The following is a 16,172-nucleotide window of genomic DNA, read 5'->3' as shown; positions in this document are numbered from 1 at the left end:
TGCTCTCATGCTCACTTTCTCTGTCTTTGTCAAATAAAAAAAAAAATTAAAGATATATACATAGATTTGGTTCCAACTTGGCCGAATAACTTTTACTCTCACCTTTTCACATTCACAATTCAAGAATGTCCGTAGCTCCACTTAGGATCATTGTCCAGAAGTCAGAGCACCTGCCTTGGCCCGCGCCCCAGGGAGTTCCCTCACGGGGCCTGCAGGACTGCTGTCAGGAGAAGCCAGGGATCGGTCACCACCCAGGGGCCCTCAGCAGCAGCGCCTGTCCTCTCTGGGTCCTTACTTAGGGTCCTCCAGGCAGCGCAGGGTGCCAGCAGGAGCAGCGTGTGCCTGAGTTGGTACCTAAGAGAGGGGGGCAGTGCGCTCCAGGGTCTGGGTGAAGCAGGACCATGCCATTCCCTTGCCCAAAGCCCTTCCATGGCTCCCTATGCTCTCAGGATGCATCCAGATCTCTCGTGGCCTGAGGCCTGCCTTGCTGACATTCCCGCCCTTATCCTCAGCCTGCCTGCTCCTGGCCGTGTGCCCGCCACCTGGCTGATTGCTGTCCCTCACGCACACTGGCTCACTCAGGCAGCTCCCCCTCGGCCGGGAGGGTCCACCCCCTTCTTGACCTCTCTGTTCCCCCTTCACATCTGGGCTCCAGTAGCTTTCCATTCCCTGAGGTTAAGTCTGGCCGCCTGGTGACGCGCACTCCCATGGCCTCTTGTTCAAAAAGCACTGTGAGTACACGCAAAATTATTTCACTCATCTTTGAAAAAAAAATGTTTCGTATCTGCCTTCCTTGCTAGATCGTGAGATGAGTGCATGCAAGGAGGTGTGTCCCTCCACCACTTTGCCCTCCGAGCCTGACAGGGTCCCCACCATGTGTTGGCCACACCCGTGAACATGTGCGTCTGCAGCGTCCACAGGGAGTTAGTGCCTGGCCTGCCGAGGAGGTGGGTCAGGAGCTTCTCCTTCTCACCTCTTAGGAGGCTGCAGCATTCTCTCCGACGTTTTCACGTCATTTCCCTGGTGGCGCCCCGTCTGTTGTATCAGGGCAAAAGGGTAAACTCAGCAAGTCCAACTTGATCAGCCAGCCTGTCTGGATAGGCCGTCTTTTTTTTTCATATTGGTAAAGTAGGATTATGCCAAGCATTTGAAACCGCTTATTTTATCGTCACACAGATCTTACAGATACAAATGAATATATCCGGCATATAGCATAGAATTAAATTATGATTTTAAATTCATGGAAATTACAAAATAAAGCTCTGGCTGAAAAAGGAAAGCAGTCTTCGAGATTTAAGAGTTGGCTCATGCCAACAAGAATCGATGGCATGGACACCGGGTGTTAGAGAAGGCTGTTGAGTCTCTGGCCTCTGCCTCTGAAACTAATAATACACTGTATGTTAATTGAATTAGAAAATAAAAATTAGAAAAGTTTTAGAAAAGAATTCTCGTCCCTATGTTCCATCAGTTGCTAAATTCTGATGTTTTAAGGATTTGCTCGTGTCAAACAGCATCTCCTGCACACCGCAGAGGCCGTTGTTGCCAGCAGTGGCAGGAGCTGGGTCCGGTGCAGCAGGTGCCACATGTGGGGGTGGCTGTGCTTGGTGACATGTCCTGCTGTGTCTTACAGAGCTGCAAAAACTGGAGGGCAGCAGTTGACCTGTGCGGGCGCCTTCTCACCGCCCACGGCCAAGGCTACGGCAAGAGTGGGCTGCCCACCAGCCACACGGCAGACTCGTTGCAGGTACAGTTCCCATGGTTTGGTCATCATGTGGGGACGAGGAAGGGACGTGACCTTTCATGCCATTAAGAACAACATGAGGACAAAAAAAATGGATTTTCTTAACCCAAATGTAATGTCAGCGTGAGCCTATGTCCGTCTGCCTCTCCCACTTCCGGCGCTGCCTCCGCACCCAGACCCCCCTTCCCCCCAGGCCACTCGGAGCCGACTGCCCACCTGCATCTCACTGTCCTCTCTTGGCCTCCTCCCGTGGCCATTCTGTGGCCTTCAGTGCCTGCCCCAGACATGGCTCCAGCCTCAGCCCGCCCTGCCCACCCTTCTCTCCCTCCCCCTGACCCACATCCAGCTCCCCTTCACCCACACCCCTGCCCCCTGGATCCCATTCTCCTGCTCAACAAGGTTGTCAGGTAAAGCTGAATCAGACAAAATCATTTACATCATTTTGATTAAGCTGAAGAGTATTTTTATAAACGTGCAAGTAGGCAAATGTGCTAAGAAACACAGGATAACCTAGTTTGGATGTACTGGAAGTCAGGCTCTGCTACCAGAGGAGTGGGGAATGGGAATTTCCGAACTAGACATACGTAGGTAATCCATTGTTTCAATTATATTTTGTGTTTTAGCTTTGGTTTGTGAGGCTGGCACTGCTGGTGAAGCTGGGCCTTTTCCAGAATGCCGAGATGGAGTTTGAGCCCTTTGGAAATCTAGACCAGCCAGATCTGTATTACGAGTACTACCCTCACGTATACCCTGGGCGAAGGGGTAAGGCATTGCTTGTCGTATTTATGCCTTTGCATGTATTTTGCTTTGCTTTACTTTGCGTCACACAAAATAAGCATCCTCAGTTTTCCTAATATATCCGGTCTGGAAAAATCAAGTGAGTAGCCTAGCAACGACCCTGACTTACAGACCTCACTCAGTTTTCTAAACACGCTTACCTGGACATTCCACTGGTACAGCCATTCATTCTCTAACAGCCATGTCTCAGGCACCTGCTGTGGGACAGCAGTGGGGTTTGCTGTAAGACCTGGGTAGTGGTTTTTATTCAGAATTTTTGACTGTGCTGCAGTGTAAACAACATAATCCTCATTATGACGTACTACAGGTACACAGAGAAGCAAACCCACACATTCTTGCAACAATACCGTGTGCCGTTGTCTACCAGTCTCTGCCCTGATATAATTTACATAAGACACTGGTTGCAGTCCCCCAGCGAGTCCTAGCCATCGTTTGGAAGATGCAGGGCTGCAACCCGGGATAGTTGTCAGAGAGCAAGAAATAAGGACTGGGGGAGGGAGAGCACAAATGATAGCCTCCCAGGGTGTGAGCAGCCTGGAGGTGGAGCGAACGTTTCTCGGTGGAGAACCTTATGATCTGTCGAAACCCATCACATGTTCCTATTGAACATAAAGCAGTTTAGAGAGGACTTCTGCTGAGAGACCAGGGCTCCATGGTCAGCCTTCCTGGTAAGTCCTGGCCCTCCACTGAGCTGCGTGGGGTCCTGGCCAAGTGATCCAGTGTCTTTGTGTCCCGGCATCCTTACCAGGACAGCAGGGGCAATTCTTTCTAGGATGTCATAAAGATCAAGCGAGGTCATATATGCGGGTGTTCAGAACAGTGGCTGGCACACAGTGACAACTGTCTTAGCTTCTTGTCATGTTCTGCTCTTAATCCATCAGGAACACACTGTAGATTACTGTCTTCTTGTGTAAGATCAGCTGGCCAGCATCTGTTGGATGTAACAGTGGAATAACAAAGGAAAGTTCTGGTTGTCAGGAAACATGGAGTCTATGGCAGGAAGAAAATATAGTAATAGAGCAAGAGAATACAGAGGCCTGATGGGTAATAGAGATCATGGTGGCCATAGAATGTTCAAAAAATTACATCAGCATCTCACTTGGTTAACACGAGCAGTAGGTAAACACATGACCCGAAAAGACTAGAAGTAAAACACAGTTCTCAGCTTCCTCCTTGATGGTGTTTACCCTCCAACAGGAGTGACAAGAGCCAGACCACATGACCTGGGCTTGCCCAGACTCGAGGGAGGTTTCTAGCACAGGGTACTCTTGCACCTTTTAGCCTCACTAGTATTATTAGTCCTGTTTCTTCCTTCTGACTAAGGGAACTTACCCCTCATAGAAGAGAAACAAATGGAAAAGGTAGGTTTTAATACCCAAAGCCGGGCAGAAATCTGACCAGTTGGCTTGACCATGTTGGCTCGACAGAGTGGAAGTGCAGCAGCCAGGCTGGAGTAGACTCAGAGTCAGAAAGGGAAGGAGACAGCAGAGCCCCCATCCCGAACTTGTAAAACTTCTCCGCAGCCTGTGGCCCGTCAGGTCCAGGGTAGGGACAGAGAGAAGCAGGGAGCTGCTGGCAGCAGTTTGGGAGGACAGCCCTGGCCACCTGGTGTTGCCACAGGTGGAAGAAGTGGGTCAGGAGCTGCCCAGGCCAGGTCTCTGAGTGTGTCTGCTCCCTCGCTCCAGCTCTAGGAAAGCCCTAGGGTGGGGGGCTCTGTTGGTGGGAGCCCAGCTGTGGGGGAGCCCCACATCCTCCTGTGCACTGGAAATTCAGGCCATGGTGTTGAGAGGGTACAGCTTTCTCCTGGGTACTCGGGATCCTTCTCTAGCTCACCAGTGAACTGTGTCCTTTTGGTCTGCACATTCCAGCCGTTGGAGCTCCCTCCCCTTCCTAGAAGGCGATGAGCAGACTTCACCCCAGAAGGGAGTGAGCCTCTGTGGTCACTCCAGATAGCTCTAAGGGTAAGGGCAGTGCCCAAGTGGGACGTTTGGGCATATTTCTGCTTGATAAATCGTGCCTGGAGGCTTTGGAAATCAAGACCGGACAGGATATTCTCATATTTCTTATGAGGAACAGCTATGGTTTCCCTTCAACATAAAAATAATGTTTCTTCCCAGTCCACCTGACTGCAGTGGAGCATGTCCAGCGACCCTGCCCTTGTTGTGTGATCATGCTGCCAGCTCTGGGGGTTGGCAGCTGGTGTCAATAGGTATCTCAGTCCACAGCAGACAAAACTCAATTTTGGGTCCACAGGCCCATGCCTCGGTAGCTCCGAACGACCAGATACCCTAAAGCACACAACTTCACAGATGCTCTCGTTTTGGTCCCTTTGAGGCCCATGAGAATTGTAGATTCAGGATGACAGTGCCGTACATCAGCTGCTCCTGGATTTACCGCGGGCGTTCAAGAACGATAAGAGGCAGGAAGGCAGCTATTTCCTGTGGTGGCCACTGACACCTTCCACTCCTCACTACTTCCACCCCGTTCCTCTGTGGACACTGCACCCACTGGTGCGCCGTATTTGGTGTTGCCATCCCGCGTACTTTAGTCCTGGAGACTCTGCCCCTCTTCATCTGCCTTTCAGGAGCACGCCTTGGTGGAGGTGGTACCAAGTCTCCCATAAAATGAAGCATGAGATCCGGGCAGGTGCAGCACTCCCTGTCATCCTTAGCCTCAATTTTAAGGATGTATTTTCCCAAAGACGCACAAACAAGAAAGCATGCTTCTGATTCCGCCTGAAATTGAATTGCACTGGGATCCAGATAAAGAGACGACAGTAGCCATGCATCATTAAGCAGCTAATTTAAATTATGAAATAGACATAAATCATACATACACTTTAGCTGTAGTGTGTTAACATTCATCCACAGTGATATGCTGAATGTTTACTAATTTTTCTTCTCATTTTGTGATGTAACAAGCATAAATGTAAGATTTTGATTCATTCATTTCATTTTAGCTTGCAGTATATAAGCAAAGCAAGTCATTAAGATGTGCTTTAAAGAGGAGGCTATGACAATATAAACAAATAAATAACTTTTATGAATGAGCTTTAATATATTCTATTTAAATATTGGGCATAATTTTTACCCATTCACAATATTCATAGCAAGACATATAATGAATCATGAGTAAAAATCATGAAGCACTTTGTTTTGTTTTTTAAGTTTTCATCTGGAAAAGGAACAGCATTGTGGTCTGATACATATCTCCAGCATGTCTCACAGTTTCATAGTGCCTGCCTGTCTCAAGGGTGGAAACTCAGCACTTTTTTTTTATATAATATTTTATTTATTCATGAGAGACACAGAGAGAGAGGCAGAGACATAGAGGGAGAAGCAGGCTCCCTGCGAGGAGCTCAATGCAGGACTCAATCCCAGGACCCCGGGATCATGCCCTCAGCCAACCACTGAGCCACCCAGGTGCCCTGAAACTAAGCAGTTCTTATAATCGGTTTGAATTCTCCCTCTTGCTCAGAAGACGGAACAGCAGTGAGTGCTGTGCTGCCCCAGGCTGAACCCTGTCCCTTCGTTTCTATCTTCTGCTCCTCCCCTGCTCTTATTGCTTCCTCCCTTGTGAGGCTGTACGTCTGTCCCTGTCCCGCAGAGCCCCAGAGGCTGGGTTAGGAGCTGCTTGCATCGGGCTCTTGCCGACTTCCAGCAGTGGGGGGAGAAGCAGTTGTTCAGAGTCAGACTCCGTGTTCAGCAGTGAAGCAGTGGATCATAAACAGATTTGACACATTAGGGTCACACTTGGCCACCGAATTCTCCCTGCACTTGTCACCAGGTGCGGGAAACTCTGAGGATCAGTGCTGGTGGTGAGGGTAGAAGATGTCAAAACAAGAAGGAAAACTGAGCTCCGTGGTGACACCATGTGGCCTCTGTGTCCAGGGGAGAAAAGAAGAAAGATCAGCATATTGCAGGGTTCTTTCTTACTTGTAGTGCTCTGATTTTGAGACAGAAGTCCCCTAGTCGTGACTTCTGTGTCTGGTACTCGAGATGCCATCCTTGCTTCACGGGAACTGAACGTATCTCGGGCACACTGATTGGTTTGTGCAGGTGGCATGTTTGGGTTTTCTGGGTCACGCGCATCCTATTCATCCCTATTCTCACCCGCTTCTGTCCCCGGGAAACCCTGTCTGGAGATGCCCCCTGCTTGAGTCCTCCTTACTCTTCAGTCAACCAAAAAGAAAATTTTTTTAAGATTTTATTTATTTATTCATGAGAGACACAGAGAGGCAGAGACACAGGCAGAGGGAGAAGCAGGCCCCATGCAGAGAGCCCGACGTGGGACTCGATCCCGGGTCTCCAGGATCCCACCTCCTGCTGAAGGCGGTGCTAAACCGCTGAGCCACCCGGGCTCCCCTTCACTCAACCAAAATTGAACATTTATTTTTAATTGAAGTTCGATTTGCCAACATAAAGTAAAACACCCAGTGCTCATCCCTAAATTAAACATCTTTTAAATACAAAAAAGAATTTTATTAAACACTCAATAAATATTGGGCAGCCTGGGTGGCTCAGCAGTTTAGTGCCGCCTTCAGCCCAGGGTGTGATCCTGGAGTCCCGGGATCGAGTCCCATATTGGGCTCCCTGTGTGGAGCCTGCTTCTCCCTCTGCCTGTGTCTCTGCCTCTCTCTCTCTCTCTCTGTGTGTGTCTCTCATGAATAAATAAATAAAATCTTTAAAAAATAAAAAGAATAAATAAATGCTAACTTTTTCTCCACACTTATTTCAGCCATTCTTGTAATAAGCTCAAGTACACCTCACCGACACGGCCTCTCAAGTGCCCCAGTCCCGTTGTCTCCCAGCGGAGTCACTCCCATGCGTGTGTCACATGTCCTCGCAGGTCATGTTTTCACACTTCGGCCACACACACGTGTACATACAGACACATGGAAGTGTCTGGTAGACTTTTAATGCACCTAATGGCACACCTGTCTTCTTTGGGCTTCTTCGTCCCAGTTAACGTTAATTGTTTGCACACACGTCCATGGGGATGGACACGAGGGACCCTTCTGGCTCTGGGCTGTGACGCACACCCCGGTCAGGAGCAACAGTCCTTTTTTGGGTCTCTCTGCATGTGTTCTTGGATTTCTGTAAGACATACATTGAGCGTGCCATTGCCTGGTTGTATGACATTTGAGTTTTCAATTTTATTTTTTTGAGGTTTTATTTATGTGACAGAGACAGAGTACAAGCAGGGGGAGCAGGAGAGAGAGAGCAGACTTCCCACTAAGCAGGGACCCTGATGTGGGACTTGATCCCAGGACCCTGAGATCACTACCTGAGCCCAAGGCAGATGTTCGCCGACTGAGCCACCAGGTGCTCCTATATTTTCAATGTTATAAGAAACAGTGAAGTTGCTTTCCAAAGCAGCTATCGTAGACACCCCCAATACCAGGGTCTTCGAGTTTCTGTTTCCCAACCTGTGACTCAGTCAGTTCTGGTCAGACTTCTCTCTGGAGGGTCTGAAATTCTAACCTCATGTTCTCACTTAATGCTTCTGAGTGAAGCGCCTTTTGTATGTGAAGGTGGGTATTGGAATTTCCTCTCCGGGGCTCACTGTCAGGATCTTTGCTTGTGTTCCCGTTGGGTTATTTCTTACTACTGATTTGTGGCAGTTCTTTACATATTTCTAGCATTTTATCTTTTGTCTTTTATAAATCTTGCAAGTGTCTTCTCCTGGGAGTGTTATTTCTAACCCTTAAAAAGTATAATTAAAATTTACCAACATAACCTTTTTTGTGTGCAGCCTAACCCATTTTAGGATTGTGCTCACCTTGCTTCCTCGTGTCATATCAGAAATAGTAAGTGGAGACTGAGCACAGCGGTGTCATTGGAGCGGTGCCCTGCCGGCTAGAACGGATGAAGCACCTACCATCCAGATGTCTGAAACATTTCCTTGCTGAGCTCCAGTGCACCATTGCTGTGACCACCCCGTGGGCGTAGAAGTAGCTTTATGAGGAGGATTAGTAGAAAGGGAGCGTGTATAGCGCCTAATGTGCCTCTGTGCCTCTGGAAGGCCATGCGGAGCGCCCCAGGTTCTGTGTCAGGGGCACTGGCAGAGACCATTCCTCCCATGTGCCTCGATGTACCCGGGCCCCTGGCTTCCCTGCCACCTTAGCTTTCTGTAACGGGTGCAAGACGGGATGCAGAGTTGGCTTAGCGAGCATTCCCTGTGCTTCCCGGCCACGTGATCTTTCACCCTGTAGACAGACACCCTGTGAACTCCCTGCACACCCCAGGGAGCAGTCAGCGCCCCCTTTGGAGGCAATGACAATGGGGTTGTTGGCACCAGCCTTTTGCCGAAATTAAACAAGGTCTTTGTTTTTGTCCGTCTTTGACGTTTTGTCCGTCTTTAAGTTGATAGCTGTAGAATTACCGTTCAGTGTTAGGGCCTCAGCGTACCTTTCCAAACACTACACACTGTTTTCCTCTTGAGAGTCATTCTTCGTATGCCTGTAATCGCCTTCTCTCCTTAATTTGCTTTTAATTAAATTATACTTATTTTGTAATTGTTAATTCTAGAACAAATTGCTTTTCCCTCTGAAGGGTTTGTATTCAAGAGACTTGTAGACGGGGCTGTATCTGCGGATAATATAACCACGTCATTCATGGTGTCTTTCTATTAACGTGTTGCTTTGGTGTGGCCTGTTTGTCACAGTTGATGAACCAGTATCAATCCATGATTGTTGACAACCGTGGATCGTTTACATTTGGGTTCATGCTCTGTGTTATACATATTCATTGTATTTTTATCTTCACCAACAATGAAATATGCATTCCTGAGAGGTGTTTGTATCCATTCATTTAGATTTGGCCTCTTGTGGGACAGTGAGATTTTCCAGAATCTCACCACCATCTTTTTAATCTGCTGTTTCGGACTCTCTCTCTTCTTGGAAAGAAAGAGCCACGATGAAAGCAGGCAGGTAAACCTTCCATAGCACTGTGGGTTTCAAAGTACTTCTCAACATTAAAGATTTCACTCGACTTTCTCTGCATCTAGAGGAAAACTTTGAAGCCAAAGGTGGGAAATAAGGTATATTTTGATCCCCCTCAGTGTGGCGTTGAAGACCTGCAGCGGCTCCTCTAACGCCGAGGTCAGGTCCGTGTGCTGAGTGCAAGCCATTACAGTTCCGTATAATGCTGTCATACGAAATCGTGCTTCAAGACTCAATCCTTACGGATTACCAAGTCAAAACTAAAACTAATGAGGCAGACACCTGAATTGGATGCCAGGTCTCTGTCCCCTTCCTTCATCTATCCAATCCCCTGAAAATAAAGGTAAATTATCGCTGGTCTTTCGTCCCTTCCTATCCTCCCTCCAGAATCATGAAGTTCACATTTCTAGCTCCCAATCTGAATTTGGAGCCTTTTTTTTTTTTTTATACATAACCATACATGATTGCTCAGGATGCATTGTTAAGCCTGTCTCAAATGTCTTATTTTGTTTTCTGTGACAAAATTAGTTCACCCCTCACAGTTCACATCTTCTGCTTAGGGTACATTTCCAGTTTACGCCAAAGCTCCTGAGCATTTATCATTTGAAGCATATTTTCCTCATTCTGAATGAGCTAGTTACTGATCTTTGTGCTTTTCACTTTGCTTGCAGTTTTAGTGAACTTTGGCATTTCCAGCCTTCCTAGAACAAATCGTTATAGACATGGAAACGTTCCATTTGGGGTTCCATTCATGAGAACACCCAGCCGAAGGCCTCTCCTGAACCCATCTCACCCCAGAACTACTGCGGTGGTGGACCCAGATCACATACAGCCCAACCCCTGTGCAGACGCTGTGGTCATTGGGGTGTTGGTCCATGCCTCATGGCAGTGGAATGGAATGGCACTGGATTTCCTGCTTAAATAATAAATCACCTAGCATGCTTTAGGATGTGCTCTTTATGGTTGTGGGGCTTTTTTTAATTTAAAATGCAGCATTTTTTTTTAAAGATTTTATTTATTCATGAAAGAGAGAGAGAGGGAGAAGCAGGCCCCATGCAGGGAGCCCGACATGGGACTCAATCCCGGGACTCCAGGGTCACACCCTGGGCTGCAGGCAGCGCTAAACCGTTGAGCCACCTGGGCTGCCCTAAAATGCAGCATTGGGGACACCTGGGGGGCTCAGTGGGTTAGGCGTCTGCCTTTGGCTCAGGTCATGACCACAGGGTCCTGGGATCGAGTTCTGCATCGGGCTCCCTGCTCCAAGGGGAGTCTGCTTCTCCCTCTCCCTCGGCTCCTTCCCCATTTGTACACGTGCTCTCAAGTAAATGAATAAGTAATCTTTAAAGAAAATAAATGCAGTATGGAGGTTACAGGCAGTTCTGTTGAGGATTGTTTTATGGCAAAGGTGAGAGGCACCGTGTTCTTTGTCAGACATAGTCATCCAGTGACCTGTGTCCCAATAACCAAGCAGTGAAAGGAAAGGCACCAATGATGGGACTCCTCCTGGAGGTGCCAGAGAATGGAGGAAGACAAGAGCAGCAGAGCAGAGGGAGATGTCGAGGGAAAAAGGCAGAGAGGTAATCCCCACCCAGGGCCCAGCACAACTCGGAAGTGAGGCAGAAGTGCCCGGGCAAAGGTCCTTTAAATGTGTGCTGTTAACACAGGGCAGGGGATCCAAGCAGTCCCTGTAGGTGCTCCCTGCTGGAGGCCTGCGCAGCTGGGCCTGTCGGCACCATGGCCATGTTCCAGAACCCCACCCCATCCCAGGAGGACACCGTCCGCCCAGCACACGCAGCAGATGAGAGATGTTCCATCTCCTGTACACAGAGGAGCTAAAGTTCCTCCGTTTGTCTCTGTTTTCTGTGCCCAGCATGAAGCCTGCTTCACTTCTGGTGCTTTCCTCTCGGACTCTGTGCTGGCAGCGTGTGCTCACTGCACTGCGGGGACCGTAGGAAATGATTAATGAGAATGCCTCTACCCACCTAGATTTAGGCAGGTCATGACTCCATGTGGGAATCTTCCAGAAAAACAGACCGTCTGGGAATTATCCGTCCTTGCAGACTTTGACTAGCCCTTTACTTCAAGGCGCACTCTCCCTGCAGGAGAGAGGGCTCTGGGCTAGTGTGAAAGCCGGCACGTTTCAGCTAGTTTGGCACTGCTCAGCCTTGGGGACTCCAGAGAGTCTTGATGTCATGCACGGGGAGGCTGGGTCTGGCCAGACAAATGGAATCAAGGTAAAGGTACTTTATATGCGTGTCTGTAAAACAAACAACACTGAGTCGATAGCAGCATTAGGGAAGGCCTGAGTCCCGTCCAAGCTGTTGCTGTCTGCGCATTCTGAAGACGTGGAGTGGCTTACCTGGAGACAGTGGCCACCCCCCCTCATCTTGTATGCCCAGGCCTGGCCTTGCATTTGGCACCTCAACCTGCTGAGTAAACGTTTGTCCGCTTACGGTAGTGTGCTCAAGCTGGAGTGGATTGTCAGTGTTTCTCCAGCGGCTGCTTTTTCGTGTTTTGTCTCTATAAACACTTTGAGTGTATTTTTTTCCTAAGAAGGAGCTTTTTTTTTTTTTTTTTTTTCCTGAATGGTTCCATTTTTCTCCTTCCCTGGAGGCTGGGAGGCATATGCTTTCCTCTTAATTTTTTTAAAGTTATGTGAGACCTTTCCGGTGGTGCCAAGAGAGGATGAAGGCTTTTCCTTCTTGATCCAGCTTCCAAATCTGTCTGAGAAAGTCACAGGTGGAGACAGTGTGCTTGGTAAGGAAGGCACACACAGGCCCTCACCTGCCCGCTTTCTGTGTTCACTGTCGGGTCGGGCCCAAACTCCCAGACTCCAGCCATGTCGAGTGTCACCTGCTGCTGGCGTCTGTCCTGCTTCCATGCTGCCCCGGGGCTCCCTGCCAGCAGTGTGGTGCGGTGTGCTGCGAGGGGCTGGGGCTTGGCAGGTGTGGGCGAGCCAAGAACAGGCATGTCCGCCGGCTGATGCGAGGGAGCAGCACAGCCAGCACAAGAGACAGCAGGGCCTTCTCGGCCACAGAGCCCCAAGCACATTCCTTCAGGTGTCTGTTTCCTGTCTGGATGGGAGAACCAGTGAACAGAGGAGCAGATGGCCTGATGGCAACGAGGATCTGGGAGTTCTGCAGAGTCATTGCCTTTAACTGTTATATCAGGGTGAGGGAGGAAGCATTAATATTTCTAAAATTAACATGCTGAAATTTTTTTGAACAAAAGAGTTTTTGTTCCACTAGTATTAGTTTTGTGATTTTATTCATGGCCCCACGTTCAAGGAAGACATGGTAAATTTTGTCTTTTCCTCTCCTGAAAAGCCACTGTAGGAGCTACTGTGCACACCTGAGTCTGAAGGGAGCCAAGAAACCCCACGTGGGGGGGCAGGAGGAAGGTGCACCGTGGGTTCCCTCTGCCCGCACTGGATCACCTCTACCCATGCTGGGTCCCCTGTGCCCACACCAGCTCCATGCAGAGGGGCGGATGTGGGGACGAGCCTAGCCCAGGCTCGGTTTCTGCACTCTCTCGTCCCCTAGCCCCCGCCTCATCTCTGAACACCCATATTTGTTGTAGAAAGAGCAGGCGAAAGGAAACAACATGCAACTAAGGAGGGAGACTTCTGTTGTGCCTCACATGATGGATATTGTAATACTGGCTGCCAGCTTTAATTTGACCCTAATGAACGAGGCTGTGCCTGTTGAGACACACTCAGACAAATATAAATCGTGACTTGACAGCCTTGGAGTTAGTACACTTTAATCTCACGTCAGCGAGGTAAGGGTTCAGAGTAGGGCTGCTCCAGCTTACCTGTGCACTCAGGTCCCCCGGGCCTTGTCGCAGGTGGGTTCTGGCGCAGTGGTCTGTGTGGGGCCCCGGTCCGCAGCTGGGGGAAGGACCACTCTGAGAGGTGGGGTTCCCTGTATTTCCCCATAGTCCGTCGGGGTTCCTATTAGCTTAGAGCCCCCCTTTGTTTGTCTCATTTTCAAAATCTGTTGCTAGCTCCCTCTACCTGCCTGCATAACTTTATGCAATTAACTGAAATCATTTTAGTCTACTTTTTCATCTCTTTCAGCTAAAAGTAAATGTTTCATTTGAATCTGTGAACTTTGCAGTTACTCAAACCATATAGAAAAATTATATTTTTATAACATTCATCAAACTACAGACCACTTTTCTGTGGTTTAACTATGAAGCTGACTGCATGCTTCACCAGTGGCATGCCACAAGTTCACGTGCAAAATAGTGGGTACTTAGAAGGTATTTTCTGTACCTAGTTAGGCCCTTAGGTCAGCCCACAAAAGCCTGTTTAACCATTAAGTGCACCTTGAACAGAATACTGATATTACTCTTTCAACTATAACTAGCTACCATATTTAGTTATTTCTAAGAAAAAATATTTTTTTAATTCCAATTTGAGATCCCCAAAACACAGTCTTTTTTTTTTTTCCCCCCTCCCCTTAAAGAATGGATCTAATTTTGTCTTTTCTCCTGTGGCTTTCTACATACCCCATCAGTGTTTATTAAAAATTATATTTTCCTTTCAATGATTTGGGGATACTGTCTCTTATACAGTAAATTCTGGGATTCTGGGTGCAGTTGGGCTTCTCTTTTCTTAATAATATTTATTTTTTAGGATCCCTTCAGGTTTACAGAAAAGTTGAACACATAATACAGAGAGTTCCATATACCTTCTCTTTTGCATACAGTTGTTATTAATATCTTATGTTCTGCTTATTAACATTTGTTAAATCTTGCATTTGTGTGGGACATTTGTTATAATAGAGTGCTATATTATTATTAAAACCCATCATTTAGAACTCACTCCAGGTGTTGTACATTCTTTGAGTCTGGACAAATGGATAATGACGTGTATGTACCCTTAGAATATCTGCAGGGTAGTTTCACTGCCTTAACATCGTCTTTCCTCCCACCCCCCACCCGCCACCCCCTACCCCACCCCAGGAAACCACTGATCCTTTTACTGTCCTCATAGCTTTGCCTCTCCCAGGTTGTCTTATTGCTGGAATCATCTCATATGTAGCCTTTTCATGCTGGCTTCTTCTACACAGCAATGTGTGTTTAGGATTCCTCGCAGTCTTTTGTGATTTGGTAGCATGTTTCTTTTTATTGCCGAAAAATATTCAGTTGTCTGGATGTACCACAGTTTGTTCATTCACCTATCAAAAGACATCGTGGCTGCTTCTGGTTTTTGGCAATTATGAATAAAGTTCCGTCAACATTCTCATTCAGGGTTCTGTTTGGACATAAATTTTGAAGTTACTGGATAGATATCTGGGAGCACTGCTGCTGGATTATATGGTAAACCTGTGTTTAGTTTCATAATAAATGGCGAGGCGCTCTTCCAGAGCAGTTGTATCATTTTTCATTTTCACCAGTATTTGGTGTTGTCGGCTTCCTGGATTTCAACCATTCTGATGGGTATCTGCTGATATTATTGCATTGTTGTTTTAATTTGCGGTTTGCAGCTCCCTGATGACATATGTATGATAGGAAACATTTTCATGATTGTCATCTGTATACCTTTGTCGAAGTACCTGTTCAGATCTGTTGTCCATTTATTAATTGAGTTGTTTTCTTACTATTGATTTTTTTTAAGAGCTCTTTGTATCTTTTGGATACAAATCCCTTATCAGAAGTGTGTTTTGCCAATATTTTCTCCCAGACTTTGGCTTATCTTCTTGTTCTCTTGACATCATCTTTCACAGAGCAGTTTTTAATTCTAATGAGTCCATTTTTTTTTTCTTTCATGGATCATGTTTTTGGCTTTGTATCTAAAAAGTTATCTCTAAACCCAAGTCACTTAAATTTTCTTTATGTTCTGTTCTAGAAGTTTTAACAGTTTTGCATTTTACATTTAGATATTACCCATTTTGAGTTAAATTTTGTGAAGGATGGAAAGTCTGTGTTAAGATTGATTCCCCTCCCATCCCCCGCACATACATGTCTAGTCATCCCAGCACCATTTGCTGAAGGAACTGCCCTTTCTCCATTGACTTACCCTCCCTTATTTGTCAAAGATCAGTTGACTATATTTATGAGGCCTATTTCTGGGCTTTCTGTTATGTTTCATTGCTATATTTATTTTGTTCTTTTGCTACTGTCACAGTCTTTGTTACAGTAGCTTTATGTAAGTCTAAAGTTGGGTGGTGTCTGTTCTCCAACTTTGCCCATCTCTTCAATGTTGTATTGGATATTTACAGTCTTTTGCCTCTCCTCATAAACCTGAGAATCACTATGTCAGTGTCCACAAAATAACATGGGGGTTTTGATTGCGATTTGAAGCTGCAGATCAAGTTCTGAGAACTGACAAGTGTGGAGTCTTCCTGTCAGTTCACATGGAGCATCTTTCCACTTATTCATGTCTTTTTTGATTCTTTCACTAGAGCCTTACAGTTTTCCTCATATAGCCTTTGTACATATTTTGCCAGATTTATATCTTACTATTTCATTTATGTTAGTGCTAACGTAAATAGTATTGTGTTTTACGTAAATGGTATTGTGTTTTACGTAAATGGTATTGTGTTTTTAATTTCAAATTTCAGTTCTTCATTGCTGGTGTCATAAGTCAAACCCAGTTGACTTCTGCAGATTAACTTTGTGTCTTGTTCTTTTTTTTTTTAAGATTTTATTTAAAATCTTTATTCATGAAAGACACACAGAGAG

The 16,172-nt window shown here is 46.9% G+C and overlaps 1 protein-coding gene across 3 annotated transcripts in view; it reads left to right on the top strand.

Annotated features, from left to right (window-relative positions):
* The window catches only part of TRAPPC12 (trafficking protein particle complex subunit 12), an 81,568-nt gene that overhangs the window by 29,717 nt on the left and 35,679 nt on the right, over positions 1–16,172 (top strand). For all 3 annotated transcript variants that reach the window (XM_026009174.2, XM_026009175.2, XM_072767821.1), the window contains exons 4-5: positions 1,631–1,744; positions 2,365–2,503. In XM_026009174.2, the coding sequence (XP_025864959.2) occupies positions 1,631–1,744; positions 2,365–2,503 (253 nt within the window). The remainder of the gene's footprint in view (positions 1–1,630; positions 1,745–2,364; positions 2,504–16,172) is intronic.

This window comes from Vulpes vulpes, chromosome 8, assembly GCF_048418805.1.
Source record: "Vulpes vulpes isolate BD-2025 chromosome 8, VulVul3, whole genome shotgun sequence".
Taxonomy (NCBI): Eukaryota; Metazoa; Chordata; class Mammalia; order Carnivora; family Canidae; genus Vulpes; species Vulpes vulpes.
This window is presented reverse-complemented; position numbering and strand designations above follow the sequence as displayed.